Source organism: Tarenaya hassleriana, unplaced genomic scaffold (assembly GCF_000463585.1).
Source record: "Tarenaya hassleriana unplaced genomic scaffold, ASM46358v1 Cleome5, whole genome shotgun sequence".
Taxonomy (NCBI): domain Eukaryota; kingdom Viridiplantae; phylum Streptophyta; class Magnoliopsida; order Brassicales; family Cleomaceae; genus Tarenaya; species Tarenaya hassleriana.
In genome coordinates this window covers 3,325,716-3,352,024 of record NW_010967707.1, presented here as the reverse complement: position 1 = coordinate 3,352,024, position 26,309 = coordinate 3,325,716, and the positions used below count along the sequence as shown (strand labels likewise).

Genomic DNA, 26,309 nt, shown 5'->3' with positions numbered 1-26,309 from the left:
GTAAATTAATTAAACATAATTAATTACTCTTATATTGTAGTTTTATAATCACCACTACACATGCCTAATGTGATATCATGGAACACAAATATGATTTGTTCTATCATCTATTAATAATAAATCGAAATCTATGTTAATTTTAACGTATTAAACAATTATTTAATTTGTTTTTACCATAATAAAAACGATTAGAATAGGATAAAAAATGAAAAAACAGTTTGGTTGTACGAAAAATATAATATATCTTTTTATTAACAGTAACCTAGGGATAGAGGGAGAGATTAGAAAGAAGAAAAAAAAGGATGAGGAAATTTTCTTTTCATATGCGAAAACGGCGTCGTTACATGACAAGCAAGCAACCCTAACCAAAACCCAAGCGGGAACTCTACTTCGTCGCTTTGATTGATCAAATAGCCCCCCTCTCTCTCTCTCTCTCTCTCTCTCTCTCTCTCTCTCTCTTCTTTGCGGTTCATTTCCAAAAAAAAAAAAAAAAAAATCTCAAGAGCGAAAGGAAAAAAAGAAGCCGACAAGAGGTGAACTTGTTTTGATCATCTTGAATTTTCTGCTTCTGATTTCTGAGGTCGGGTTTTCTGCTACTGGGTTTCCGATCATTTTCTACTTCTGTCATCCTTTCCCTTCAAGCCTGAAACTTTTTTTCGGCGCTTTTAGATTTTTCAACTTCAAATTCAACGTTTGGGCGCAGACAATTTACCCTTGTTTGTCATCTTTTTCTCTGGGTTTAGGTTTTCTCTTTACCTATTTAGTATGATCATGGGCTTAGCCGACTTTAAACCCTAACTCGTGCCATTATAATTGAAGGGGCTTATTGTTTAACGATCAAAATTATTGTTCTGTGATGCGATGTTACATTGAAATTCACCAATTGATTTCTTTTGATGTTTAAGGTTTAATTAACCCAGTACGAGATTTTGATGTTCCGCTTTCTCTGTTTCTTGTCTCTGGTAATGGTAATTCAGGTGTTGCAATGTTGTTGTTGCTGTCTACCGGTTTATGGGTTCCTCTAACATCTTGAGATCATTGTTCTCTTTGGGCGTTTGGTGCACTGCTTACGTAACTGTTGCGGTCCTTGCCTCTTTTAGGGTCCTTAACTCCATCTGTTCCATCTGAGTTTGTGTCGGGAAATAAGCATTTTCTCTCGAGCTCTCTACCATGGGTTATGCTCAGCTCGTTATCGGGCCTGCGGGCAGTGGAAAGGTTTGTTTTTATCGAAATGTTTCCCTTGGCATTTTCTTTGTGTAGAAGTTCAATTACAGATCTTTGGCTGAGGAATTCTCGTTTTGAAAACCAGTCAACGTATTGCTCTTCCTTGTACCAACACTGTGAAACCGTGGGGAGGATGATGCATATCGTTAACCTGGATCCTGCTGCCGAGGTCTTTAATTATCCTGTGGCCATGGGTGAGTTGTTTGCTTCTGAGCTTGTTGGTTTTGCATAACACAGTATCTTTCACTTTGTTCTATTGGGTTTAGCTTCACTGAAACGTTTGCAGATATTCGAGAACTCGTTTCTTTGGAAGATGTCATGGAGGAACTAGGGCTTGGCCCCAATGGTGGACTTATGTACTGCATGGAGTATCCTTTTTTTTATGAGTCGTCATTTGTGGATTTATCATTGTTCTTCGTACAAAAGACCCTTTGATCTTTTTTGTGCCCAGTATTTGACATCGCTCGTAAAGAAACCCTTTGGATGGAAAAGGAAGAGCCTTGACCTTAATTCTTAGGTATCTTGAGGACAGCCTACATGATTGGCTGGATGAAGAATTGGAGAACTACAGGGATGATGATTACTTAGTTTTCGATTGTCCAGGTGACTCTTATGTAACTTACATGCTCTATGAGGACATCCTATATCATATACCTCATATATATGTATGATTTATATATTTTGTTTATGTGTTTATATGTCTTCCAAACTTTGAAAGGGTGTGTTTCCTCTGGCCTTTGTTTTAGGTTTTTATTTAACACTTACTCTTTTTTGTTGGTTTACATGGTTTAGAAATGAATTCTGGGCATTCCAGAATCCCGGCTCGATTTTATTCCGAAGTCTTATGGTTTTCGTAATTGGTCATAGGCCAGATAGAGCTTTTTACCCATGTGCCTGTCCTCAAGAACTTTGTGGAGCATTTGAAGCAGAAGAACTTCAATGTTTGTGCTGTTTACTTGCTTGATTCACAGGTTTGTACAAAATTTTATTTATTTTTTTCACTCAATTTTAGTTTCCATAAACCATTTTGCACTAATGAAGAGCTCTGCTTGGATCAGTTTGTGACAGATGTGACGAAGTTCATAAGCGGTTGTATGGCCTCTCTTTCCGCAATGATCCAACTCGAACTGCCTCATGTCAATATCCTCTCCAAGATGGATCTCCTTAAAGACAAAAGAGACATCGAGGAGTGAGTCTTCTTCGAGATTTTCTCTTTTCTTCTCATTTCTTACCCGTTAATTTTTTTTTTTTCGGTTTCAAAGTTTCTAATTTGCTCGAGTTCTTCGGGGATTTAGCTACTTGGATCCAGAGCCCCGGACATTGTTGGCGGAGTTAAACCAACGGATGGCTCCTCAATTTGCAAAACTGAACAAAGCTTTGATTGAAATGGTATGCAATAGTTCCTTCACGTCATTGAACAATCTTTTATTTGATCGTCTTCCTCTCAATATTGGCATATGCTTTAATGATCAAATTGCTAGAAAACACTCTTTTTTTCCTGTTTACGTATGTCCTTAACCGACATTTCCCTTAAGAAGGATGTACAATGTTATTAGCCACTTGAAACTTTATTAGTCTCTAAGGTTTGTATACCAAGATATGCTGAAACTGCATTTTAACCGATTTTGATTTCGTATTTCTTGGCAACAAAACATGGAATAATATTTATGTCGTGAATTTACCATTCCTCAGTGTACATACCTAACGATTCAAGTTTTTCGTTTTTTCCTTTCTTCTGTTGTATCCGGGTGTTGTAGGTGGAAGAGTATAGCATGGTGAGTTTCATACCGCTCGACTTGAGGAAAGAGCAAAGGTAACCGGACTCTCTCTCGTGCTTCGAAACCTTCAGTGATCATTCGATATCCTGACTCCGTCGGAAGAATAACACGGATCGTATTGCTTTGCTTTTTTCCCGGGGCAGCATAAAATACGTACTGGCGCAAATCGATAACTGCATCCAGTTCGGAGAAGACGCGGATGTAAAGGTTAAAGATTTCGATGAAGATTATGGCGAGGATGACGACAGAGATCAATAATAACAGTAGCCTTTTGAGGGCTCATGAGGTCGTGCTTTCTTCGTTAACTGTTTTAGGCTTTTTCCAGACATCATCGGCTTTGTTTTGTAACTCTACTGATAATTCCCCTCCGAGAAAGGAGAAACCCTAATGAATGTGCAGAAATGACAGTATAGGCGCTCTGTTTGTGGCATTTTGATTCAGAATTTTGGCAAAACTCAGAACTAAGTCTTGTAAATTCTCGATCTTTTTTGTCGTCTATACGATTCTGATGTGTTTGGGGCCAGATTTCACATGCGATCTGAAATATAAAATTTGGGTACTTGGTGTTGAATTCAGACATGAAATATCCCAATCTCTTGGATGACAAACATGTTCCAGACATACCAATCACTTTGACAACATACATGACACTGTAAATCGCCATTGGAGCAGAGCAAGGGCAGATATAGAATGCAGAAAAAAAATCTTGGTCAAAACATGGCAATGGCGAACTGAAACCGTAACAGCATAACGTCTCAATCATATATAATCATCCTTCCTAAGACAAAATGTGAAGCAACAATACTATAAAAAAAGAGGGCGGTTCATGTCTGAAATGGGAAAACTTGTGCATGATTCTTGAGACGAAAAACTACAAACTGAAAGCAAAGAGATGATGGTTTTGCCGATTTACTCGTCATCGTCATCATCATCATCGTCGTCACCAGCCCCTCCTGCTCCAGAGTTCAACGCCTTCAATCTCTCAATCAATCTCTCCTTCCTCTCCTCGTAAGTGAGCTTCTTCAAGTTGTACCTGCTCAATCCAATTCGCCAACCCAATTATTAGTAACACAACACATACGTAGAGACTCTTCGAGCACAGACAAGATTAATCGGTTTCTTTACCTCTTGTGCTCTGTGGGAGCAGGCTTCTCGGATTTCTTCAAGGTCGGGTCTGCACGAATAGCTGTGTGTACCTTTTTGTACAGCGCCTCGAGGTTATCGGCATCCATTCCTTTCTTAAGGTACTCACTGAAGTGAGTTTGGTATTTCTCCGGCTCATCATCATTCAAGAGCTGTGTGAGTGCGCGCACACACACAAGCATGTGAGAGGTTATCTTTAGCAGTTTTGGAAACTCAGAATTTATTTCTCGCAAAAACATCTTAGAGAACATTACCTTCATGTAATTTGCAACATGGCCACCAAAGATGTAGTTTCGGTGGGTTTCAGCGTCTAATTGTTTGCTTTCTTTGTTGAAACCCGCAAATCTCTTGTCACTGTGGGGGATGTCAAGTCCTCCGTCCAAAGCACCCTACAGATTCAAGAAGAGTTCAAGGTTAGCATTTTACAGTATTTACTTTATTTGATGCTTAAAATCAGAGAACATTAACTATATATATATACCTTGAGAGCACCAAAGACTCGATTTCCAGTTGTGGTCCTCACAAGTCCGACATCGAGAAGAGCACGGAAGGGTCTCCTGGTATCAGTTGGCTCCACGGAGAAATCCTCTCCAGTTGCCTAATGAAAATTAATTCAAGGTTGAATCTTTTCAGCCAAATATGAAAGTAGAAGGTGCTTCCCTTCACCAAAGAAATTTCATACAAGCACATACCTCGACATTGCCTTCATACTCGGAATCCATTTCCAGCATCTTAAGGACACGGCGAGCCAAGAGAAGGCCAGTGCAGTAAGCTGGTTCAACCAAAAATGTTTTTAGCAAACCCAACAACAAAAAAATGACATGAAAAATGTTGAGAGCTTGAAACAGAAGTTTGATCAAATACCTGCTGCATAATTGGTAAGACCAATTTCTAGCCCATAACGAGGTAGCTCATGTGAATAAGCAGCAGTAAGAACAACATCGCCAGCGATGGTTGCAGACACAATTTGGGCAACAATGTCTTTGTTTGTCTTTAAGATTAAGTCAAGGTGACCATGAATCCAATTCCTCAAATACATTAGAAACTACACAATAAAACAGTGACAGATTCCCAGTAAAAGCAATGTTGAAGCAGATATGACAATCCCTTCAACCAGATTATTACATCTCGATTTAGATTAGATTATACCAAGTTGCAACATCTTAACCAAAATAATAAATTGAATCAATAGCACTGAATATGCTTTGGAAAAAGGATACGAATCTAACAACAAACCGATACTTCGGAGTGTTGTACTTGTTCTTGTCTTGGTTGATTAGGCGGATCCTTGCCCGGTAATCAGTCTTGCCATCTACACAATACAAAAGACATTACCACATTGCATAAGGGCCAGAACACTGGGGAAACGAAGCATCAAAGGAAAGGATATGAACGTATCACACCTCGTCTCCTCTTGTATTTAACTTGATACCTCTTGAAATAAGCCCTGGACTTATGGGCCTTCACAAACGCCTGAAATAGGAATCGTTCCACAACATAAGCTTGTGATTAAAAAAACAAAAGCACAAAGATTTAAGGCAATGCAAGCAACTGAACATGAAAACCCGAACAGAAGTCTCATATCCTTCAATCGTTTTCCCTAAACGAAACGAAAGCCAGATGATAAAATTGACATATTTTACGCAGGCATACGTGATGAGGATTTGAGTGTATAAGTAGTAACTCGGCTATATTCTCTATAAACAACAAAATCTGGATAAATCATCATTAAGATGCGATTTTTCCCTATCTCAAGGACATTCTAACGGGGGGAAAGCCAGAAAACGTTTGAAGATTCATGAACCAACAACTCGTACTTGACTCTCCTGATAATATCGTATCACCAAGCAAATTAAACATCACAAACGCCAAAAAAAAAAAGGCATCGGAATAATTACTCAACTACTGCACACGACGAACAGAAGATCACAAAAAAGTTGAAGCGAAAAAAATTTACATGAAATGAACATCAAATGCAGCTTGTCCGCATAGAAATTGAGAGGAAAATTAAGGAAAAATACATAGCCGAGTACGAAGGACGACTGAGAGCTTACCATTGGTTCTTTGCGTAAGCGGCCACGACGAGAAGTGGAGAGGCGAGGAGACGAAACAGAGGTCTAATATACAAAAAACCTAGGGTTTCAAATCAACGGCCAGGATTCATTTTAATTGAAGAGGTTTCAACGGCTGAGATTTGTCGGAATTAACGTTGGATTTGGGCCTTTGGGCTTAGACCTAATGGGTTTTAGACTGACTCATCATCAATCTTTTTCCAACCTATTAGTTTACAAAATATTATTGAATCAAGGGAAAAATATTTTAGGGGATCGTTTTTGTATGCCATTTTGACCAAAATAAATATCTAAGCTTTTTGTATTTAGGGTTTAAATATTTTTAAAAACACTTACTTTAAAAGAAAAATCATTTTTTGGGTATTCAAACAATATTCATATGTATGAGGTAAGGTAACTGAACAATATTTATATAAAGGCAACAAAAAAATCAATAATAAGAACTATTCAAAAAATATCACTTAATTTTATTTAAAATATTAAAAATTGAAGTGAAATAACAAAAGTCAAAAGCCCTTTGTGTGGCTTGTCAAAATCAAATAAACTTCCGAGACTTTTCGGTAAAACTAGATTTAAATGAATCACATAATATAATTGAATTGAATTCGATCGATTGCATATAGTTTTATTTAAGCTAAATGAATCGACGTATAGAAAACAAAAAAAAAATTAAACTATAAATCTATTTAAAAAATTAAATTTTCTAATAAAACTAAACTTAGGAATGCAAATAGATATAATTTAGAAAACTTGAATCCAAGCAGCTAACCACAACCAATTAAATTCAAGGTCAAAACAATTGGCCGAATCTCACTACATACATATTAGATTCCAAATTTTTGCCTTTAGATTCTTTCTTTTCCGAGGAAAAAAAAAGGTAAGGTGAGACAAAATTCACTCTTTTCTTTAGAAAATATTTTTTTTTGTTTCTTACTAAAGCCACCTTTGACTACTCTTAGTTTCTATATTAAATTATTGAAATCATTGGTAAAAACTGTATAATGCAATAATAGATTTTCTTTAAAGGTTTTTCTGTGATTATTACTTGGTCTTTGCACACGTGGCATTGACATCTCCCACCATGAGAAGGGAAAAAAAAAACAGAATAATTCCAAAACTCCGTTCGAAAGTCGCAGAGGGAAAAACAGGGAGAAAAAAAAAACAGCTCTTCCAAACTCGAAAAAGACAACAAAAAAATAATTCCCAGAAGAAAAAAACAGAGGTTGGTGTTGTGTTGTGTTGGGGTCACCGATCGCAAAAAGCCATAGATCCAATTGGCCAATTTATATTTATAAAAAAAATCTTATAAACGAGGAACAGTCGCAGAGACAGAACTGCTGCAGCTTCCCGGTTACGAATTTCAAAGGGAGAAACTGCAGGTGATTGTCTGAATCAGAAGGATTTCTCTGATTGCCCACGATCATGTCCGAAGCCGCCGTATCGTACAGGTAACTGAAAGTTCCCAACCCTCTTTTAATCGTATTTCTGGTTTTCGAGTCAATGGGTTTGCGATTTTGGGGTTTTGGTCAAAGGGGTTATCTGGGTTTGTTCGGTTTGTTTCTCGCTTTGACGATTTCTTGGTGTGAATACGCCATCGAAGAAAAATCCATCGTTTTTTCTGTAAATCTCTTTCTGGGTATTCTTTGTTTCGGTGAATTTGCTGAGAATTAAGCGGAAGAATCGGAAAAAGGTGAAAGCTTTTTCTGCTTCATTGATCAAATTTGAGAACTTTGTGATCAAACCTCATCATTACTGTGTTTTAGTGTTCAATGCACTTTGAATTCTACGCTCATCATTGTTCAGGGAACCAAAAGATTTGGTTTTGGTCTTTGACTAAGCCTTAGGAGGGTTTACAGAACGTTAATTGACTTCTTGATAGAGAGTATGAAGTTCGAATCTTTGGTCGGTTGCAGACTGCGTCTAAAGTCTCCTTATTTTTAGCGTTTTCCGCCTTCTGTTTGCTTGCTAATGAAGTCTCCTATCTTCAACTGTGTTTACGGGTGACCCAAGGAAAAGGGCACTTTCTCATTCTTAATCCCCTTTGGATCAAACTTTCCTTCAATCTTGCAGTTGCGGGTCTTGCGGGTACCCTTTGAATTTAGAGGCTTCAAATTGTATGGCATCTCGTCATGGCGGTGGCAAGTCTTCCAAGAAGGGTTTCATCTCGTTTGCTTCGATTGATTTGAGCCGCTTCACACAAGTCGACGAGATAAACTGTTTCCGCATCCCTTGGGGCCGGTATAGTTTGAAAACAAAGCTCCTATGCCGTAAATGCGGCGTTCTGATTGGATATGGATACCGAGCTGCTCCAACGCTGTGCGGTTTCGACTCTTCTGACTCCCATGTTTCGAGTTACAAAAAGTTTGGCATGAAGAGCCGAGCTTTACAGCCTTCCGAAGAAGAGAGCTGACAATGCGGGCTTGCTTTCTTACTTGATCACATAACTTCTGAAGTTTCTGGGGGGTGGGGTATAGGGCATTTTAACCTAACGAGAAACTAATGGTCACTAGGGTTTTTCGAGAGGGGAACGAGTATAACATAACGAACGCTTGTTATGTGCTTCGTCTTCGAATCAAAGAGGATTTGGTCCGGTTTGTTGAGGTTACCAAATTTATACAAGCTGTTCTGTAGTTTAGACTGCATTACTGTGTAAGCAACCCTTTTTTTTTCAATTTCTCTTCCGCCTCTTCTGCGACCCGAACACAGGAAGCGTGGAACAAGTTCAACTCGAAGAGCTGTCCTGAAAATCCGGGAGTCTAGTGTTGTTTCTGCTTTGGCGTGGGATTCGGAACTGCACGAGCCAACGATACACATCTCTCGCTATAGATCTCATCATCTTTGTTCCGACGGAGAGTAAGTCAGATGCAAGGTATGTATTCTCTCATCCAATTGGGTGTTTTTGGTTTAAAGAGTTTTCAATGCATCTTCTCATCCATTTTGTTTTGATCTTCCCTGCCATTTTAGAGAGCATGGATGGAATATGTTTTGATGTTGATTTCTCTGTATGTGTGTACCAAAGGCAGTACTTGAGCTGTGTATTGTTGGTGTCCATTTATACAAATGCATATATGATATATATTCTTTTTCAGTTTTGTACTATATTACATACATACATACATACATACATACATACATGTAAAATGACGTCTGTAAGGGCATGATTTGGATGCAGAACCAAAGCACTGGCTGTGTTTGATCATGTACTTTGGAAACACGGACAAGACAAGACTGGAGTTACGGACTTAATGTTATATATCACGCTAATTAGAGCGGTTATATAAAAAAATACCGGCTCATTATCGAACAGTTGTTTTCCCCAGTCTAGCATTTGGTTGGCTTAATTCTTTGACTGCTCCCCCCCCCCAAAAAAAAAAAAAAGAAAAGTCCGGTTAAGACGGTTTAATTATATAAACGTTTTAACCAGAGTATTAAACCGGATTAAACCGGCTGAGTAGTGGTGGTGTTCCAGAAACCCTAAGGAGCCACACCGCCCCGAAGGGCAAAACGGGAAAACAAAAATTGGAGAATAAGGATATTTTTATTTCTGAGAAAAGTGGGGAAAAAAAAGAAGAAAAAATTAGAAAAATATCCGTAAAACCCCAGGGGAAGAGGCAGAAAGGTGTGTTGATAATAAAAACCCAAGACCCTATACACTCTCTGAAATCTGTCTCTTCTTCTTCAACCATTTCCTTCGTCTTCTTCTTCTTTAACCTCTCGTCATCCATTGCCTCTCTGTAAGTTTATCTCTATACCCATCGCTTTTTGCTTCTGATTTACTGGGTTTAGTATTGTGGCAATTCTTAGCCAGCCATCACAGCCGAACTATCATCATCTCGTGTTTCTCTACCATTTTTTTTGTTTCTGAAACTGGTTTTTGCTTAATTGAATTCTAATGGGTTTGTGATTTCTTCGGTCTTTGGTTCTAATTCTATCAGTACTGTGGGTTTTCTCCATTTCGTCAGTGTCTCTAATGTTTTCAGATTATGGTCTCAGTATTTCATGTGGTGGCGAATAGAAAGTTATTTTCATGTTCAGTGTTCTTGTTGCCGTCCAACTTGTGTTGAATGATGCGATGCGAGTGTAGTTAATTCTCTGTCTTAATTCATATCCGGGAACTTCGGTTACTGTACTGAAGTAGTAGTTTAAATGATCAACTATGGTTCTGATAGCTTCCTGTGGAGCGTGATCGCTCTCTGTTTTCTGATTATTCTTTTAGTTTTCTGAAGGGCACATTTGAATTTTGCTTTTCCTGGGTTTTGCAGCATGCCTGTCAGGGCTTTGACTATCATCCTCACGAGAGATTTGGCTTTGATTCGCTGAAAGACGGAGTCTTGAAGCTTATCCGATTGGGAGAGTGATAGAACTGTGGAAATGAAGGAATCACCCGTGCAGCTTCAAGCTCTCGGGTACATAAATTCTTTTTGATATCATATAGCAGGTGACATGAGATTGCAGATTCAATTGTGGCGGTGTAGTGCTTATCTAGATCTTTTGATCCAACTCATCCCTTTGATTTTTTATTACATCTTTCAAGTCAGTGGAGATGTGGTCTTTAGAATGACTATTTTTGTGTTGGCTTATTGTATTCTTGCTTCTCCAATATCGAGTATATGCTTTACCTTTTCCTTTGACTTAGAATAGTTGTTATTTTATGTGAAATCAGAGCAAAAATATCCCACAACTAAAGAAATGAAGGAATATAGTAAGTCTCTGGGGTTAACAGTGAAAGAAGTTAGTGGATGGTTCATCGAGAAGAGAAGAAGAGACAGGGGGAAAGCCGGATGTATTATGCCTTTAGCTTCAGCTGTAGAGAGATCAAAGAAAAGAAAGAATCCTGGGTCATATAATATATCAAATATGAGTAGTCCAATGTTGTCCAAATGCACCTGTGGATCATCTGTTGTTGAGAAGAGATCTAATGCCGGAAAAAAGAAGGCAAGTGTTCAAGAGTTGTTGGCTCCACAGTACATTTTGGCTAAGATTTTCCGCAAGGATGGTCCACCCCTTGGTGTTGAATTCGATTCTCTCCCTTCTCGAATACGTAAAGGTATATACTTTTTTCGTTTTTTGCTAGCTAATCTGCTAAAGATTATAACCTATAAATAGGGTTTGGGTTTCTGGAATTTGCCTCTACAAACCCATGATTTAATTTTCGTTCAACTTTTATCTGAACAAAATCCTTAATTTTATCATAATTCGACTCTGCATTATTTTCTTAACATTATATTTGCACGACATAAAAACTCGAAGATATTTAATGAGGTTGTTACCTGGGTTTCTTTTTCCTTGTTAGCTTCGTGGCTTGTTTCAGCTGATCAGCAGAAACAAAGAGTGGCAAGAAAGAGAAAGGTATTAGATAATTCTTCTGCAGTAGCTGCATAAAACATTTTCCTTTTAGATATGGTAATTTACTTCTCTTCTGTCTCTGATTTTGCTTTAGATTTCTGAGCTGATTAATCGGGATTGCATTGAGGAGAATGCTGCACAGACGAAACATGGTATGGGCAAGGGTTTGATGACAGTATGGCGAGCGACAAATCCAACTTGCGGGTTATTTCCTCCTGGAATTGATTTAACTGGGGAAGGAATAGCATTGCCCCGAAGCTCATCACGTAATTCCCGACCTCAGAAGAAAACACAAAGGCAGCTAGCATCAATACTGGTAAAATTATTTTCTTTTTATCTTTTTTGTTTGGTCCTTTTGTTTTGTTGGTATTTTTAAATTTCCCCTAAAAGCAATTGCTTTTGTCAGAAGCAGAAAATGTTGCAGAAGAGGTCAAGGGAAAAGAAGAAACATTCTATGAATAGAGAGGTAACTGAATCTTTGTTTTATACTCTACTCTGTGATTTAGTTGTATCATCCAATTCGAGCAACAAATATGGAACTTGCTGCAGGTGGAACTCGGAAAAGATGAAACCCGAATAGAATGCAAAGAGAAGTGTGAACTTGCCCTATATGAGGAGGTATCTGAAGATAACCGAAAAAAAATTGTACTAGTGGATGACGAAGAGTTGGAAATGAGGGAGCTACAGACAGGACCAAATCCAGTGTCATGTTCGGGCCATCATCCTAGCAGTGGTCTTCATGGTTGTTTTCTTTGCAAAGGTTGGTATTTCGATTTGACTTGGATCATCCTTAAAGATTTTAATTCCGTTCGAGTGTGTTGTGTACGTGACAGATGTTGTGGCTCTCTATAAGCATTTTGTTGTTATTGCCAGATTTGCTGCCTCAGTTTCCCCCGAATTCTGTTAAGATGAAGCTGCCATTTGGTGTGCATCCATGGGATTCTACTGCAGAGTCTGTGAAAAAACTATTTAAGGTACGGAAGCTATAGAAGTTAGGTCTTGGTGCTTTTTGTTGTGTTCTTAAATTAACTATCACCTTTCTCAATTTGCCTGGAAGTTTCATTTTGGTGCTTCTCTTGGCAGGTCCTCCATTTCCTTTTTACCTACTCAGTAACTCTGGACATGTGTTCCTTCTCTCTTGAAGAGCTTGCGAAGGCATTCCATGATAAGGTGATCTCTCTTAATTCAGTGATAGAAGTGGTTGACTTTACCATAACCATTATGGAAGACAATCGTTTCCTGTATCCCCTCTCTCTCTCTCTCTCTCTCTCTCTCTCTCTCTCTCTCTCTCTCTCTCTCTCTCTCAATACTTGGGACATAATAGTGTATGTTTGTTTCTTCTCTTGTGGCGCTTGTCTTTTTACCTCAGGACTCTCTGCTACTTGGAAAAATTCATCTTTCCCTTCTAAAGTTGCTTCTGCTTGATCTTGAAACTGAGCTGCAAAGGGGAATATTCACAAACTTAAGTATATCATGCAAGTTCTTAGCGTTGCTTCATTCGGTATGTACTAATGGCTGGCTATGTTTAAAAATGTTATTGCTATTTTTCTTGGATCTCAAGATTAACCATTTATCTGTGGTTAATACTTGGTGTCTTAGTGGCCTCTGCTTCTTTGCACTTCCTTTTCCAGCTTTATTCATCATCAGAAGTATAGATGAGGAGCACCATTTTGTAGGGCTTACCATTTCTCCTTTGTTTTTTCAGGTTGAAAGCCAAATTCTTATTTTCAATTTGTGGAAGGATTCACTGAATCCTCTAACATGGATTGAGATACTGCGTCAAATATTGGTCGCTGCTGGTTTTGGTTCAGCAAAGGGTCCTGTTCGAAGAGAAGAACTAAGTAAGGTGCTGATTTTTCTGACCTGTTTGGTTATCTTTTATTCGAAATCTTCTGCAATTCCCTGTCCTGTAGTTTGCATGGCATCTGGTATTAGAAACTTTCAATTACAAGTTGGATTAGTTACAGAACAGAACAGTGAAGGCTCTTTCTTCAAGTGTTTTTTTAGTTATTTGTGTTCCATCTGCTGAGATTCTTAAGATGTTTACTTTCTGTCACAATACACTTATGAAATATGAGCTTCATGAAAACTTACTTTTATCGCACTAGGAGAGGAGACTCATGTTAAAGTATGGTCTTCATCTTGGAACCTTAAAGTGCGAATTGTTCAGAATGCTTTATGAACAAGGTAGTAATGGTTTGAAAGTCTCCGACCTTGCCAATTCTGCCAAGGTGAGCCTTTGAAATTGAATTTCTAATCGTAGAATACATGTAATACTTAATTTCTTAGGTGATATCTAATGAAACAGCTGACGTTGTACAATTATGTGAATGGTGTTACATTTTCGGCATTGAAGGTTGCTCAGCTGAATCTTGCAACTTCATCAGAGGACGTGGAGCGATCAATATCTGCAACTCTAGCAAGTGATATTACTTTGTTTGAAAAGATTTCTGATTCAACATACCGTTTGCGTGTTAGTTGTTTCTCTGAGGATCCAGAAAAGGGCCAGTCTGATTCTGGTGACTCTGGAAGTGTTGATGATGAACCTGAGGATGACTGCTCTTCTAGTTCTAGTGATGATTCTGAGTGTGTTTCAGAAAATCTTGCGCTTAGCAAAGTTCGGAGTAGGAGCAGGCAGAAGCGTAAAAGTAAAAGATTGGATGTATGTACTGAGATTGATGAAAGCCATCCTGGAGAACCATGGCTGTTAGGCTTGATGGAAGGGGAGTATTCAGATCTAAGCATTGAGGAGAAGTTGGATATTTTGGTGGCTCTGATTGATTTACTTAGTTCTGGTTCCACTGTCAGAATGGAGGTAATCTGCATATTATCTCGACATTAATTTGGTTCTCTCTTGAACAACTGATTTTATTGAAGTACAAAACCTAGAGAGTCCATCTTTCCACCACTAGTTACACCATTAGGAGGCAAACCTGTTTACATCCATTTCATTAGGTTTAGCTACGTGACTAAGGAAGTCTGCTGTCTCATAAATGAGTTTGAAATGTTAACGTTATTTACCTTTGTTCTCTGATAATGAAACTCTACTTGTACTAAAGATATTGACGATTTTTACATAACAGGAGCTAGCGAAACCTAGTGATGATTGTGTCCCTAGTATCTATACGCAAGGTTCTGGTGGAAAAATTAAGAGATCCTCATCAAATCAGCATAACTATCCACTCACATCTTGGGTCCATGGAGGGAAACTTCATAGTTCTAAAGGAGCATCTACTTCCGATTCTCGTATAGTTGATTCTTCATCAGTTGTTGGGGTCTCTGCTAAACAGAGTGGAGATGAAGCTTACGATCTTCCTGTGCGAACTGTATATCTGGGTTCTGATCGCAGATTCAATAGGTACTGGCTTTTCTTAGGCCCATGCAACACAAATGACCCTGGCCATAGGAGTGTGTACTTTGAATCTTCAGAAGATGGTCACTGGAAAGTTATTGACAATGAGGAGGTAATATTTTCCATTGCTCTTCCTGAAAACTCCTTTTCCATTATCTAATTTAACGTGTGCCAAAGGTTGTCTGATTGTGTTCCATCTTTGATTTTCTTGGCTCAGGCTTTGCATGCACTGTTGTCAGTTTTGGATGACAGAGGCACACGGGAAGCTTGTCTTATCGAGTCACTGGAGAAACGAGAAACTTTTCTTTGTCAAGCAATGTCGAATAGACACATGACTCAATCAGACACATCAAGTTTTACAGATGTTGTTAGAGAGGATAGTTATTCACCGGTTTCAGATATAGACAACAATCTATGTTCGACTGAGATTGCGAATAATCATTTGTCTTCTCCTCATGGGGCTATTATTTTTGAGGTCGGAAGAAAGAGAGAGCAGAAGCTGAGGTGGACCCGTCTTCAAGAGTTTGATGACTGGATATGGGCTAACTTTTATTCTAATCTCAATGCCGTAAAACATGGTAGAAGATCCTATCTTGATTCACTTACTAGGTGTAAGATTTGTCATGATTTGTATTGGAGAGACGAGAAGCATTGTAGGATTTGCCATGCTACGTTTGAGCTTGATGTCGGTCTTGAAGAAAGATATGCCGTTCATGCGGCTACATGCAGGAAGAAAGGGGACGATGATGCATTTCCTGAGCTTAAGGTTTTACCTTCGCAGTTACAATCACTAAAAGCAGCAGTGCATGCAATTGAGGTTAGGCATTTCTCGTTTCATTGTCATTTATTGTGCATAATTTAGTAATTCCCTTTTATCATTTTCTAAAAGTTATACTTTCACAGTCTGCTATGCCTGAAGAAGCCTTGATTGGTGCATGGAGAAAGTCAGCCCGTAGGTTATGGGTCAAAAGACTTCGACGAACCTCAACTGTTTCTGAGCTTTTGCAGGTACCCATTTCATGATATAAAGTTTTTTTGTAGGTCCTTTCTTTCACATCAATCATTGTCTAAAAGCAGCTTCCATGCTAAATGCTAAGACATAAAAAAATGATGCTTTTTTTTTAAGGTAACTGCCAATTTTGTCGGTGCCATAAATGGAGATTGGTTATGGCAGTCTGATGATGATGGGCATTCCAACTCTGTGATGATGGAAGAGATAATAACTTGCTTCCCTTCTATTCCTCAAACATCATCTGCCGCAGCTCTGTGGCTGGTGAGATTGGATAGCTTAATTGCCCCCCTAATGGAAAAGGCACAATCAGAAAGAAACCAAGAGAAAAGGACGAAAAGTAGTACAAGAACGATATAATTCCCCACCTGCCTTCCCTATTTATAGTAATAGGATGCATCATTTACAACAATTTCTCCACGTCTATCCAGTTTTTGATCATCGCAATTTAGAGGATCTTATGGCAATATCATTGCCATTGGTGGTCATTGAACCGATGCTGCTCCCTGAATCTATCAAAATCCATTAAAGGTAACCCCAATATGTTCTTGGATGATACAGAGTTTAGATTCTGGTTGATGGGTTTTGTTGCTAACCAGATGTATATTACAGGTAGACGAGCCTTTCAGCGGCCATTGTTACACTCTTTGTTTCAAGGTCAGTCCTTATGGTGAGCTCCTTTGTCATGCAGCTACTTTTCGGTGTTTGATGGTGAGGTTAGTAGGAAGATTGTATATCGGAGAGGTTTTTTTTTCTGGCAAGAACGGTGGAAACTTCTTCTGCACCGTACAAGTGATGAATCCAGATACATACATGGACAGAGGTTCAGACATTCAGAGTATAGAAGCAAGAAGAACACATCTCAAAATTGTTCTGTCGTGGGTAACATCACATACATACCCATGTCCTATGATTTTTTTTTTATTACAAAATCTCCCAATTTTTTTTGTTTTTTTCTTGTTACAGCAAAACCGTGCTTTCTGCTGTGTACATCTTGATTCTTGAACTTTGTTCTGTTCTGTTCTTAGAGTACATGAATTAACTACCGAAGTCTCGGGGAACAGAGCGTTTGGAATTTAGAGCGATTGCGTTTGGGTGAACCCGCGTCTGTTTGAGATTCCCTTTTTACCCTTTCAACTACGCCAAGTAGTTTGGGAAATGACGAATCTCTCTAAAAAGGCCCTAAAATTGGCAAACATGTTTTTAATTTCTAAAATCCATAAAACTTTATTTAATTTGCTGTTTTTTCATCAATATTGTATCGAGACCTGACAAAAATTGAACTTGTATAGAATGACAGTTACTTTTGGATCTCTTTTACAACAAATTTCATATATATATATATATATATACGGCTTACAGATTAGTTGGATCTTCTTCCTATTTATGCGCGCGCGCGTGTAGATATATATTATTACATATTCCGTACAACAGATCAACTGAAATGTTTGAGCTTGGGGTTTTTTCTTTTTCTTAGAATATAAGCAAAAGAGTGAAAGGGTGTTCCAAAATCCCAATACAACAAAACCATCAACCAATTACTCAAAAGCTAAAAGATTGGCCAAAAACAAAAGCCGAGTCAGGCGCAGAAGAAAGAACAAGAACTCAACCAGGTAAGTACCTCCTCTAGCTCATCCTCTGTGCAGCCTCCTTGGCAAGAACCCTCTCCTTAGCCTTGGTCTTGGCCTGCGATTTCGATCCCATGATGCCACCACCCCATTTCTTTCGGTATTCATCATATTTGTCGTTGAAGTTCGCCTGCCAAATAACAAAGGAAAACCCGTTTCTTCAGACATCATAAAGTCTCTATAATTCCCGAAACTGTTGAAAAGTATTATCGAATATCTTATTACCTTGATTGCCTCGAGGATTTTGCTGAATTCCAACTTGTCCTCATTCTTCACGGTAGTCAGACACAAGCAAGACGCAGTTTTCTTATGAACAATCTGCAAAAACAACAAACAGAGGAAACATAATAATAATGTCCGAGTTTTGTCAAAAGGGGATGATGAGTGGATACATTAAGGAAAATATCGTAATTACCGCTCCTAAGCGTGATTTGCCCTTAACAATGCAGTAAGGAACTTCCATTTTCCTGCACAAAGCAGGCAACCAGACGACCAACTCAATTGGGTCCACATCATGAGCAATCACAACCAACTGTGCCTTGTTCTGCAACAAGATAAACAAAGATCTAAATTAACTTCACAATTCCCATCATAAGTTTCTTATACCAAAGTTTAACGGGTCAACCATGGTAAAGTAAAGCAAACCTGCTCAATGAGGTATGTCACATGGTTAAGTCCATACTTCACAACAATTGGCTTCTTTGATTCAACTGGTTTTCCTTCAGCCTCAGACTGGGCTTTCTTGAGAAGCCGCTCCTTCTTGGCAGCCTTGTCCTCGGGCCTATACTTCAGAAGAAGCTTGAAGAGGCTAGTTGCTGGAACATCAAATAAAGCATATGTCACACAATTAAAAAATGAGTGACAACCAGCCAAACAGCTGGTAGTAGCGTTTACTATCTAAAGCTGCATAACAAGGGAACAGAATCCAGAGGACTTCCCGGTAAAGAGGAGGAATATCAGAGTCATAGAAGATGCAGCATAAGACTCTTTCAATAGCCTGTTTATCTCTCCTTTACAACTTTTAATATTATACCAACTATCTCTTACATTGTAAAGCCGAAATGGAAGGAACAATGTCACCACTACAACAGATCAGGGGTAAAAAGTTACCAAGGTTCTTGTCGAGGGTCTTGGTAAACTGATTCACTGCCGGTGGGACCTTCAACCTCTGCTTGAGGATACGCTTCTGCCTTTGGAGGCGGATAGCCTTTGGCCACTTGATGTATCGGGACAGATCTTTCTTGGGAGGCAAAGCCCCACCAATACCAAACTGCTTGGGACGCTTCTCAAACAAGGGGTTGGTAACTTTCTCCTAAAACACAGGAATTAAAAATAAATATACCAAGTTAGAAATTAGGTATAATAACTTACAGGGGAAACCCCATATAAAATCACGAACTTGTTAAAACGTACCAGACAAATGTGAACATTTAGTTACAGATCAAAGAAGTTGTCCCAAATTACCAGATAAAATATGATTTTGTTAGTTTAGCAAATTTAACTAGTGCCCATATGGAAAAAATTGAGATTTAGGGATGACTCCATGTTTTATTTGGGAATTAGGTGTAAGTTCATGTTCTGACAATAGAATTTAAAAGTTCATTTTTTTCGTGGGTTTTTTTACGAAGTTCATCATTTTACATGGGAATTTCCCAAACTTCAAAGATACCAGAAGAAATGATCACATACCGGCTTCTTCTTGGCAGCCACTTTTACTCCTTTCTTCGGGGCCTATAACAAACATGACGAATAAAATCTATTCAAAACCTACATTGCTAATAGCAAAATTTAAACTGTAAATATGGTCAGGCATACTTCAGACAGCGACATTTTTGTGTGGTAAATCAAGTAACTGAATACCAAAGAACCATTAAACAATCGAAAGAACAATCAATTGGATACAGATTCAGAGAGCGTTGTAAGATCGGTACTTTCAATTCTTTTAAGGTGCCCAAGAAATCAGCATTGTGTCCATCAACACTCAATTCTCATACAATTGGGGACCAACCCGGAAAGGTGCTCACCATTCAAACCCGGTGAAGCTCATTCTACAGTCTTTTTTTTCGAAATCTTCAAAAACACAGAAAAACTACAATCCAGAAAAACCAGAAACTGTCGGATTCTCCGACGAGGTCACACAGCGAATCAACGAACACGAAGTCACACTGATACGATAGCCGAATATACGAAGTCATGGAAAACTGATAGAAACCTAAGCTGAAAAATGAGATTAGAAACTACCATTTGGCTTCTTCTTCCAATTCTCCTGCGGCTCCCAGATGTAAACCCTAGACCTCAAACAGAGACGGAATCCGTGAATTGTTAGGGTTTCGGGTAGAAATAATAAATCCAAACAGAAGTATGGGCCTACGAGATATATGATAATTGGGCCTTAGACCTTGGGCCTTGGGCATTTTGTTTATATCAAAGCCCTTCCCCAATGCAAAAATGTGTTCATAGTGCGCGCGCGCGCATATATGTTATATTTTGAATATAACAAATAAAACAAGAAAGGAGTTCATGGTAAAAGTGAGGAGGCGGGCGGGTATTTGGTTTATTTAGATTTTTTCGGTTTTAATCTTTGTAAACTTTATCAATTCATTTTTTTTTAATGTATTTACTATTTAGGTTGCGATTTTATTATTGATAAAAAAAACATTAATTTATCAAAAATTGATTTTTAAATATCTTTATATTTGATTCAATTTTAGTTTTTTAAAAATATTATAACAAATTCGTATTGATCAGAGTTTTTTTTGTAACTAAATCCCGTAAATACAGGAAGCCTGTTCTTGAAGAACCCTATGAAGAAACTTAAACCTAATACGAAGGCAGAAAAAGAAAAGGAACCCGAGAAGGAGGGAAGAGCGCGGGTTGTGTTTCTTTATTCCAAAGCCATGACTGGGACGCGAGGGAGACCTGTTGTGAGCGGGCCTAGGAACCGAATGTCGCCCCAACCATCCAATTCGGTAAACTCTTCTGCGTTTGCGCTTTCTGTTTGTTTCCCGGGAAAAAAAAAATTAGAGATTACAATGTGACTCTGACTCTTAAAGACGTCGCCTTTATGAATGCCCATGTGAGAAATCCCCATTCTTTCGGTGAATTTGGGAGCGTTTCCTCGATTATGAACTCTTTTCGTCGTTACTGAACTCAGGACGGCGTTAATGGAGGCTCTGGTTTCCAGGGAGATGACAGGACACGTCACCAGGGCCCTGAAGCTCATGAGAAAGGTAACAATGGAGGAGATGATGGTCGCCGAGAGAAGAGTCCAACTTTGGGGGACAATGTCGATCGGTTAAGGCCTGATGCTTGTGTTGTGCGTGATGGAGAAGACAATAAGGTGTTAGTGTGTCAGGAAACGCCGTGTCCCATAACGGTTCATCACAGTTGTATGTCCGGTTTGGATGAACTCGGGAACTCTTGCTGCCCTTATAAGTGGCTAGTTGAGAAGGTGCATGAGAAGTTTACGGCGGCTGAGAAGCGCGTGATAGTTAGAGAGACTGCTTCCCTATCAGTAGATATGGCTGTAATGATGGGTAGGGATGGTGGGGAAACCATGAATGTGATTGGGGTAAATATGTGCCTTAACCCTTGTGAGAATAGAGGTGGAGATGTTGAATCAAGTCATGAATGTGTGGAATCAGAGAAAAACCAGCAATGTGAGGAGGAGGGTGCAACCGAGTGTCGTGCCCCCATACAGAGGTTAAAGTTCATTTAGAATAATTTGCTATCAATATTGATTGTGACAGTATATTGGTCGAGTCGTGAGAAAACTAATCAGGCATATGAACTGTTTTTACCCCTTTTGATTTACAGGAAGGATACTGTTACTCGCAGTGGCAGGAAGCGTAAGCTGCTGGTTTGGACACCTGAAGAAGAAGAGATGCTTAGGGTATGGAATTCATGCATTGAATTTCATTTTTTTTCTTTCCCGACTTTCGCCTTCCGATATAGTTTTTCTTTCTTTGATGCCCCAATCTAAAATCCGGATCATGGCACAGTTTATGGAGAACACACTAATGGATCTAAGCTTCTATTCTTGATGGATATATAGATAGATGTCTTACATATGTATATTTTCCAGTTGCAATTGCAGTACATTCCAAGATTAAGCTCGAGATAACTAAACAGAGAAGTAGTGTTTTTTAAGTTAGATTTACGGTTTGTGAAAACACTGGATGACGGATAATGTTTTGCCCTTGCAGATTGGTGTAGAGAAATTCTCGAAAACAGCCAACAGGAACATGCCCTGGAGCCATATTTTGAAGTTTGGTGAGAGTGTGTTTCATGAAGAACGAACTCAGGCCGACCTCAAGGCGAAGTGGAAGAAGATGACCAAAACTTTGTAAGATGCAAGAGGCAAAAGGGTAAACCTTCTTTCTCTTTAAAGACATACCCCGAGTGCAAGTTTTAGGCTTTTGTCCAATCCATAGCGAACTCAGTTATAACTTTGCTGTTTGATTTAACATTTGTTAATGGTCTGTTTTTTTGGTAATGGTTAATGGTCTGTTTTCCATAGTAGTAGTTCTTGGATGTATATTATAGACGTGTACACATATAGCAAAAACAGTTTCGGCCCTCGCGAATCTCGAGAACTGAGTTAAAGATCGACTCTTTTTCCCCGGGGGAAGCAAGGCTTCTGCACCACGAGGTAGGTATGGTTCGGATATCGAGTTTTCGAGAGTATTGAATTCATCCTCCAGTATATCGTATATCATATTTGACATTCGACCTCAGTTTCTATTAGATCGGGTAGCTGGACACGGGTACTCGAGATTCGCAGTTTTTTTGGGTATTCGGTCTTGCGCATACCTTGGACATGAATGCTCGACCAGTAATGAAATCGTTGAGGGTGCATTCGAGGCCTCGAGGGTATGCACCCTGCCGTAGATTACCGGAGAATATCGAACAAGAATAAAACAATGTTTATTTCTATGATATTTTAGTGTATCCACAATAAATAAAATATAAGTATATTGCTATCTAAAATTACCATAATACCCCTAGATAACTCCCTCGATTCGATTATTCGTATATGCTTTTCTATTCACGGATTCATCAAATCCTGCATCCAAACACGTCCTCATTGCTCCATTCTGTCCAAGAGCCCCTTCGCTCCATCGCCTGCTATCCGGTGTTTTGCCCATCCCTACCGGGAAAATGCTCAGGAATCGATTTACAAACTAAACCGGAAATTCCGAATCCCAAAACCGAGAGTAGTTGGTTCCCGCCAAAAGGCGTGACTAGACATGTGCTTTTGCGTGACAGCGGGGACCACATGCTTCTTTCCACGCCACGTGTCCCACTGCTGCCACGTACTGCCTCCCTATCTTTCTCTCGTTTTGCCGCGGGGTCACTTTTTTTCTTCCGCTTCCGTTTCTGTCCCCACCTCTTTCTCTGCTCCAGAGTTCGCAGCCATGGAAGTTCCCGTAGGATTTATGGCGAAACTATGGAGTTTCGTCTCGTTCCTTCCTTTCTTCTTCCTGCTGCTTGTTCTCGGTCTCGTCAAAGGTAAGCAAGCTACCTACTTATACTCGTTTACATGCTGAGAGAGATTTGCAAGAATCATTTGACTCAAATCGTTATCTAGAGTCTCGGTTTCTCGTGATCGCTTCGCTGTCTTGGTTTTCTCAATGGTGATGCTAATATAGAAGTTTCGATCAGTGTGATCGGTGGTGATTTTGGGTATGTTTCAGACCGGATAATCTTATTGTCTCAGGAATCGCGTGGGAGAGTTGCTCAAGTATTTTGAGTGAATTTCACGGTTTTTGTCTGTTTCTATCCGAATGACGTCAATTTTGCGCGAAATTCACGTAATTTTTATAAAACTTTACCTACCGATGACGTTTTGATCGCATAGGGACTACATTTTCCGTTAATATTTTGTCCAAACTAATAGCAAATCCGCGTAGTTAGATGAGATTGTAACTATAAATGGTGAGTAAAAGCCCCGTCCACTGTTTCTGCTATTGCATGCTGATGCGCGGAAGGGAAGAATGGTGTGTGTGGCCGTAGGTTATGCGAGGTGTTAGTGTCTCAATCTTCCTCTGGTTTTTGTTTCTCAGCGCTGATTGTCGGTCCAATTGCATTGGCTATAATTATGATTGGCAACTCCGCCGTGATTATTGGCCTTTGGCCGGCACATTTCTTTTGGACCTACTACTGTTTAGCGAGGTGGGTATGCTTATATTTTGATTTTGGTAACTTTCGAGTTTCGGCTGTATTTCTGTTTAATTTGTTGCTTTTTCTGTAACCTTTAGGACCGAGAGAATTGGGTTGATCCTGAAGATCATGGCGTTGATATTGTTTCCAGTGCCTCTGATCCTTTGGCCAATTATTGGGATTGCTGGAAGTCTCTTGGGTGGGATAGCATACGGCTTTTTCACACCGCTTATGGCTACCTTTGAGGCAGTTGGAGAATCTGTCACCAGTAAATGTTACCACTGCTTTATTGTGGGTGTTTCTTACAGTTTCAATTGTACTCCAAGTAAGTTCAATTTGGATAAAAAAAATTATGTCACCATGTCACTCTTCCTATTCTAGGACGGTTCATTCTCCACGGTTAAAGGGAGCTGCACCACGGTGAGAGATTTCACTGACTTTTGCTTCCATTCATATTTCTCCTACATGGACGAGTTAAGAGAGATGATCTCAGCTGATGCACAACCCGTTGAGATAAAGTAAGACTATGTTCCATTGTTCGATATATATTAGAGAGAAAAAAAAAAGTTAAGGAAAGACTTCTTGGTGACGGCACATCTCGTGTCTGCTAGGTTGTCTAGGCTCCCAAGTTGCCTGCTTGCGAGCCTCATAGGTGTGCTGGTAGATGTACTTCTGATAACAGCAGTTGCTATTTATAAAAGCCCATACATGTTGCTCAGAGGATGGAAGAGGCTACTAGAAGACCTTGTTGGTAGAGAAGGCCCATTCTTGGAGACTGTATGTGTTCCATTCGCAGGTCTTGCCATAATACTATGGCCACTAGCGGTTTTGGGAGCTGTTGTTTCTTCGATTATCTGCAGCTTCTTTCTGGGTCTTTACAGCGGAGTTATCGTCCATCAGGTTTACAGTGACTCTATTGCAAAAGTTTATTCATTGTTCATTTTTTTAGGGTTGACATGTTTGCATGAATGTGGATTTAGAATTGGATAAAGATTGAATTTTTGGACAAAGGGTCAGTGATGGAAAATCTAGGAAGCGAATTGGCTAATTCTACAAAGCGAAGTTGTTTCAAGAGTTGCCATTTTTATTAACATTGTCGTGCTAGCTGTAGATTGTAGATTTATGCTCGACATGATTGAATCATAAGATCATGAAAACTTGACGAAAACATGGAACATTTCAGATGTCCATCCATGGACCATGATTGCTTAATGTATTGATGTGTGAAATATTGTTATTGCATATGTTTGTTTCTGCGCAATCTGGATATCAATCTGAGGTAGTTCATAAACACTCAGGAGGACTCTTTCAAGATGGGGCTCAACTATATCATTGCTGCGGTCTCGTTGTTTGATGAATATGTGAATGATTTACTATATCTGAGTGAAGGAACTTGCCTGCCAAGGTACACAGGACTTATTTGCATGTACATGTATATGTATATGTATATGTACTGTCTTGCTTATCTGGGTTCGTTCCTAGCAGGAAATGCATCTAATCTTCTTTTCACTTGGTTCTTGTAACCTAACGAAATCATGTTTTCCTCCATCACTGTTTCATTGCTGTTGTGAAATATATGCTTGCGACAACCAGGCCTCGCTATAGAAGGACAATGGACTCTGGTTCTGGAAAGAGAACATCAGGAGACAGGGAGAATGTTGATCTCAAGAGCAGAAGAACTGCCTCTCTTGGTTCGAGGCTCATCTCAGAACATTCCAGAACGCTGAAGAAGGCAATATATCAATATAAACCAGTTCAGGTAACAACGGCCTGTAACTTTCTTCTTTTTTGAGTTTGCATTATTATCTTCATACTCTTGCAGGTATGGGACTGGCTGTTTAAGTCATGCGAGGTGAATGGGAGGATACTGCTTCGAGATGGTCTGATAGAAGTGAAGGATGTCGAGGAATGCCTCGTGAAGGGTAATTGCAAGAAGCTTTATATCAAACTACCGGCTTGGACCGTGTTACAATGTCTACTTGCATCGGCTAAATCCAATTCATCAGGCTTGGTGATCTGTATGTTCTTTTTTCCTTGAAATGATCTTGAGCTACCAACGGAGATGCATAACTTCACGCAATCTATGAATTTTTCCAGATGACGATGTGGAGCTAACCGATGCAAACAGTCCAAGAGACAAAGTATTCCAGTGGCTTGTGGGGCCTCTACTGATCATGAAGGAGCAAATAAAGAACCTGAAACTGACGGAGGACGAAGAGTTTCGCCTTAGGAGATTGGTAATGGTATGCAAAACCGAAAGACCCGAGGATTGGGGCACGACCGAGTTCCCATCAAGTGATATGGTGAGAAAAGCACAACTTCAAGCCATTGTCAGAAGGTAAAAATAAAAGAATAAACTGGAAATTACAGAGAGTTCATATACAACCCTATCTAGTTTGAGTTATTTATTCAGGAATTACTCTCCATAATTTCCTATAAAATCTGTATCCGCCATTGTCATCCTTTCACGTAGTATTATGGTGATCTTCTCGGGGGTGGACAGGTTGCAGGGGATGGTAGGGACGATATCGAGAGTGCCGACGTTTAGGAGAAGATTCATGAACTTGGCGAAGGTGTTGTACATAGAAGCGGGTC

The 26,309-nt window shown here is 39.3% G+C and overlaps 7 protein-coding genes across 16 annotated transcripts in view; 5 read left to right on the top strand and 2 right to left on the bottom strand.

The window, feature by feature from the left end:
• The first annotated feature begins 471 nt into the window (after window positions 1-471).
• Window positions 472-3,513, top strand: LOC104826642 (GPN-loop GTPase 3-like). 4 transcript variants are annotated; one of them, XM_010559438.2, is made up of 10 exons: window positions 472-580; window positions 1,101-1,215; window positions 1,310-1,418; window positions 1,511-1,592; window positions 1,742-1,827; window positions 2,092-2,195; window positions 2,283-2,413; window positions 2,520-2,613; window positions 2,982-3,037; window positions 3,146-3,513. In XM_010559438.2, the coding sequence occupies exons 2-10, from the start codon at window positions 1,171-1,173 to the stop codon at window positions 3,258-3,260; spliced, it is 822 nt and encodes a 273-aa protein (XP_010557740.1). In that variant the 5' UTR covers window positions 472-580; window positions 1,101-1,170; the 3' UTR covers window positions 3,261-3,513. The 4 variants fall into 4 exon arrangements, with proteins under 4 accessions (XP_010557740.1, XP_010557738.1, XP_010557741.1 ...); XM_010559436.2 differs by having other exon boundaries at window positions 978-1,215; XM_010559439.1 differs by having other exon boundaries at window positions 492-533.
• Window positions 3,514-3,720: 207 nt separating this feature from the next.
• LOC104826641 (60S ribosomal protein L5-1-like) lies at window positions 3,721-6,256 on the bottom strand. Its single transcript, XM_010559435.1, has 9 exons — window positions 6,200-6,256; window positions 5,549-5,618; window positions 5,366-5,457; window positions 5,010-5,136; window positions 4,838-4,917; window positions 4,627-4,743; window positions 4,400-4,534; window positions 4,128-4,297; window positions 3,721-4,035 (listed from the first exon to the last, which is right to left on the bottom strand). Exons 1-9 carry the CDS (start codon window positions 6,200-6,202, stop codon window positions 3,912-3,914), a joined length of 918 nt encoding a protein of 305 aa, XP_010557737.1. The 5' UTR covers window positions 6,203-6,256; the 3' UTR covers window positions 3,721-3,911.
• A 1,131-nt stretch (window positions 6,257-7,387) lies between these two features.
• LOC104826640 (uncharacterized protein At4g08330, chloroplastic-like) lies at window positions 7,388-9,282 on the top strand. The gene is made up of 2 exons (XM_010559433.1): window positions 7,388-7,665; window positions 8,288-9,282. Exons 1-2 carry the CDS (start codon window positions 7,640-7,642, stop codon window positions 8,625-8,627), a joined length of 366 nt encoding a protein of 121 aa, XP_010557735.1. The 5' UTR covers window positions 7,388-7,639; the 3' UTR covers window positions 8,628-9,282.
• Window positions 9,283-9,829: 547 nt separating this feature from the next.
• Window positions 9,830-16,994, top strand: LOC104826638 (homeobox-DDT domain protein RLT3). 4 transcript variants are annotated; one of them, XM_010559431.1, is made up of 18 exons: window positions 9,830-9,951; window positions 10,480-10,623; window positions 10,881-11,264; window positions 11,511-11,566; window positions 11,658-11,879; window positions 11,970-12,029; window positions 12,113-12,323; window positions 12,437-12,537; window positions 12,647-12,733; window positions 12,933-13,064; window positions 13,269-13,409; window positions 13,672-13,794; window positions 13,920-14,378; window positions 14,647-15,027; window positions 15,133-15,732; window positions 15,819-15,923; window positions 16,090-16,455; window positions 16,537-16,994. In XM_010559431.1, the coding sequence occupies exons 3-17, from the start codon at window positions 10,907-10,909 to the stop codon at window positions 16,282-16,284; spliced, it is 3,231 nt and encodes a 1,076-aa protein (XP_010557733.1). In that variant the 5' UTR covers window positions 9,830-9,951; window positions 10,480-10,623; window positions 10,881-10,906; the 3' UTR covers window positions 16,285-16,455; window positions 16,537-16,994. The 4 variants fall into 4 exon arrangements, with proteins under 4 accessions (XP_010557733.1, XP_010557732.1, XP_010557731.1 ...); XM_010559430.1 differs by having other exon boundaries at window positions 9,831-9,951; window positions 11,976-12,029; window positions 16,042-16,455; XM_010559429.1 differs by having other exon boundaries at window positions 9,831-9,951; window positions 16,042-16,455.
• Window positions 16,995-17,359: 365 nt separating this feature from the next.
• LOC104826637 (60S ribosomal protein L7a-2) lies at window positions 17,360-19,877 on the bottom strand. The gene is made up of 7 exons (XM_010559428.1): window positions 19,794-19,877; window positions 19,242-19,283; window positions 18,663-18,864; window positions 18,198-18,367; window positions 17,968-18,096; window positions 17,778-17,870; window positions 17,360-17,682 (listed from the first exon to the last, which is right to left on the bottom strand). Exons 1-7 carry the CDS (start codon window positions 19,794-19,796, stop codon window positions 17,551-17,553), a joined length of 771 nt encoding a protein of 256 aa, XP_010557730.1. The 5' UTR covers window positions 19,797-19,877; the 3' UTR covers window positions 17,360-17,550.
• A 400-nt stretch (window positions 19,878-20,277) lies between these two features.
• On the top strand, window positions 20,278-22,317 carry LOC104826636. Its single transcript, XM_010559427.2, has 5 exons — window positions 20,278-20,521; window positions 20,707-21,254; window positions 21,369-21,444; window positions 21,758-22,203; window positions 22,290-22,317. The coding sequence occupies exons 1-4, from the start codon at window positions 20,357-20,359 to the stop codon at window positions 21,899-21,901; spliced, it is 933 nt and encodes a 310-aa protein (XP_010557729.1). The 5' UTR covers window positions 20,278-20,356; the 3' UTR covers window positions 21,902-22,203; window positions 22,290-22,317.
• Window positions 22,318-22,932: 615 nt separating this feature from the next.
• LOC104826634 (uncharacterized membrane protein At3g27390) overlaps window positions 22,933-26,309 on the top strand; it is a 3,948-nt gene continuing 571 nt past the window's right edge. For 2 of the 4 annotated variants that reach the window (XM_010559423.1, XM_010559422.1), the window contains exons 1-10: window positions 22,933-23,063; window positions 23,618-23,726; window positions 23,813-24,005; window positions 24,096-24,232; window positions 24,326-24,614; window positions 24,998-25,119; window positions 25,308-25,473; window positions 25,537-25,732; window positions 25,812-26,052; window positions 26,218-26,306. In XM_010559423.1, the coding sequence (XP_010557725.1) occupies window positions 22,970-23,063; window positions 23,618-23,726; window positions 23,813-24,005; window positions 24,096-24,232; window positions 24,326-24,614; window positions 24,998-25,119; window positions 25,308-25,473; window positions 25,537-25,732; window positions 25,812-26,052; window positions 26,218-26,306 (1,636 nt within the window). In that variant the 5' untranslated portion in view covers window positions 22,933-22,969. The remainder of the gene's footprint in view (window positions 23,064-23,617; window positions 23,727-23,812; window positions 24,006-24,095; window positions 24,233-24,325; window positions 24,615-24,997; window positions 25,120-25,307; window positions 25,474-25,536; window positions 25,733-25,811; window positions 26,053-26,217; window positions 26,307-26,309) is intronic. The other 2 variants (XM_010559424.1, XM_010559425.1) reach the window with 2 other exon arrangements.

What these genes read in the sequence shown, in the direction of transcription:
- LOC104826642 (XM_010559438.2), top strand. Translation starts at nt 1,171, where the DNA reads ATGGGTTATGCTCAGCTCGTTATCGGGCCTGCGGGCAGTGGAAAG. An exon ending in GGACTTATGTACTGCATGGA is followed by an intron (nt 1,593 to 1,741) that starts GTATCCTTTTTT and finishes CTTAATTCTTAG; the next exon opens with GTATCTTGAGGACAGCCTAC. An exon ending in ACAAAGCTTTGATTGAAATG is followed by an intron (nt 2,614 to 2,981) that starts GTATGCAATAGT and finishes CGGGTGTTGTAG; the next exon opens with GTGGAAGAGTATAGCATGGT.
- LOC104826641 (XM_010559435.1), bottom strand. An exon ending in TCTTACCAATTATGCAGCAG is followed by an intron (nt 4,918 to 5,009) that starts GTATTTGATCAA and finishes TGGTTGAACCAG; the next exon opens with CTTACTGCACTGGCCTTCTC. An exon ending in GCTCCCACAGAGCACAAGAG is followed by an intron (nt 4,036 to 4,127) that starts GTAAAGAAACCG and finishes TGGATTGAGCAG; the next exon opens with GTACAACTTGAAGAAGCTCA.
- LOC104826640 (XM_010559433.1), top strand. Translation starts at nt 7,640, where the DNA reads ATGTCCGAAGCCGCCGTATCGTACAG. An exon ending in GAAGCCGCCGTATCGTACAG is followed by an intron (nt 7,666 to 8,287) that starts GTAACTGAAAGT and finishes TCAATCTTGCAG; the next exon opens with TTGCGGGTCTTGCGGGTACC.
- LOC104826638 (XM_010559429.1), top strand. Translation starts at nt 10,907, where the DNA reads ATGAAGGAATATAGTAAGTCTCTGGGGTTAACAGTGAAAGAAGTTAGT. An exon ending in GAGTGGCAAGAAAGAGAAAG is followed by an intron (nt 11,567 to 11,657) that starts GTATTAGATAAT and finishes ATTTTGCTTTAG; the next exon opens with ATTTCTGAGCTGATTAATCG. An exon ending in GAAGAGAAGAACTAAGTAAG is followed by an intron (nt 13,410 to 13,671) that starts GTGCTGATTTTT and finishes TTATCGCACTAG; the next exon opens with GAGAGGAGACTCATGTTAAA.
- LOC104826637 (XM_010559428.1), bottom strand. An exon ending in GCAAATCACGCTTAGGAGCG is followed by an intron (nt 17,871 to 17,967) that starts GTAATTACGATA and finishes TTGTTTTTGCAG; the next exon opens with ATTGTTCATAAGAAAACTGC. An exon ending in AAATCCTCGAGGCAATCAAG is followed by an intron (nt 17,683 to 17,777) that starts GTAATAAGATAT and finishes GTTATTTGGCAG; the next exon opens with GCGAACTTCAACGACAAATA.
- LOC104826636 (XM_010559427.2), top strand. Translation starts at nt 20,357, where the DNA reads ATGAAGAAACTTAAACCTAATACGAAGGCAGAAAAAGAAAAGGAACCC. An exon ending in CGCCCCAACCATCCAATTCG is followed by an intron (nt 20,522 to 20,706) that starts GTAAACTCTTCT and finishes TACTGAACTCAG; the next exon opens with GACGGCGTTAATGGAGGCTC. An exon ending in TGTCGTGCCCCCATACAGAG is followed by an intron (nt 21,255 to 21,368) that starts GTTAAAGTTCAT and finishes TTTGATTTACAG; the next exon opens with GAAGGATACTGTTACTCGCA.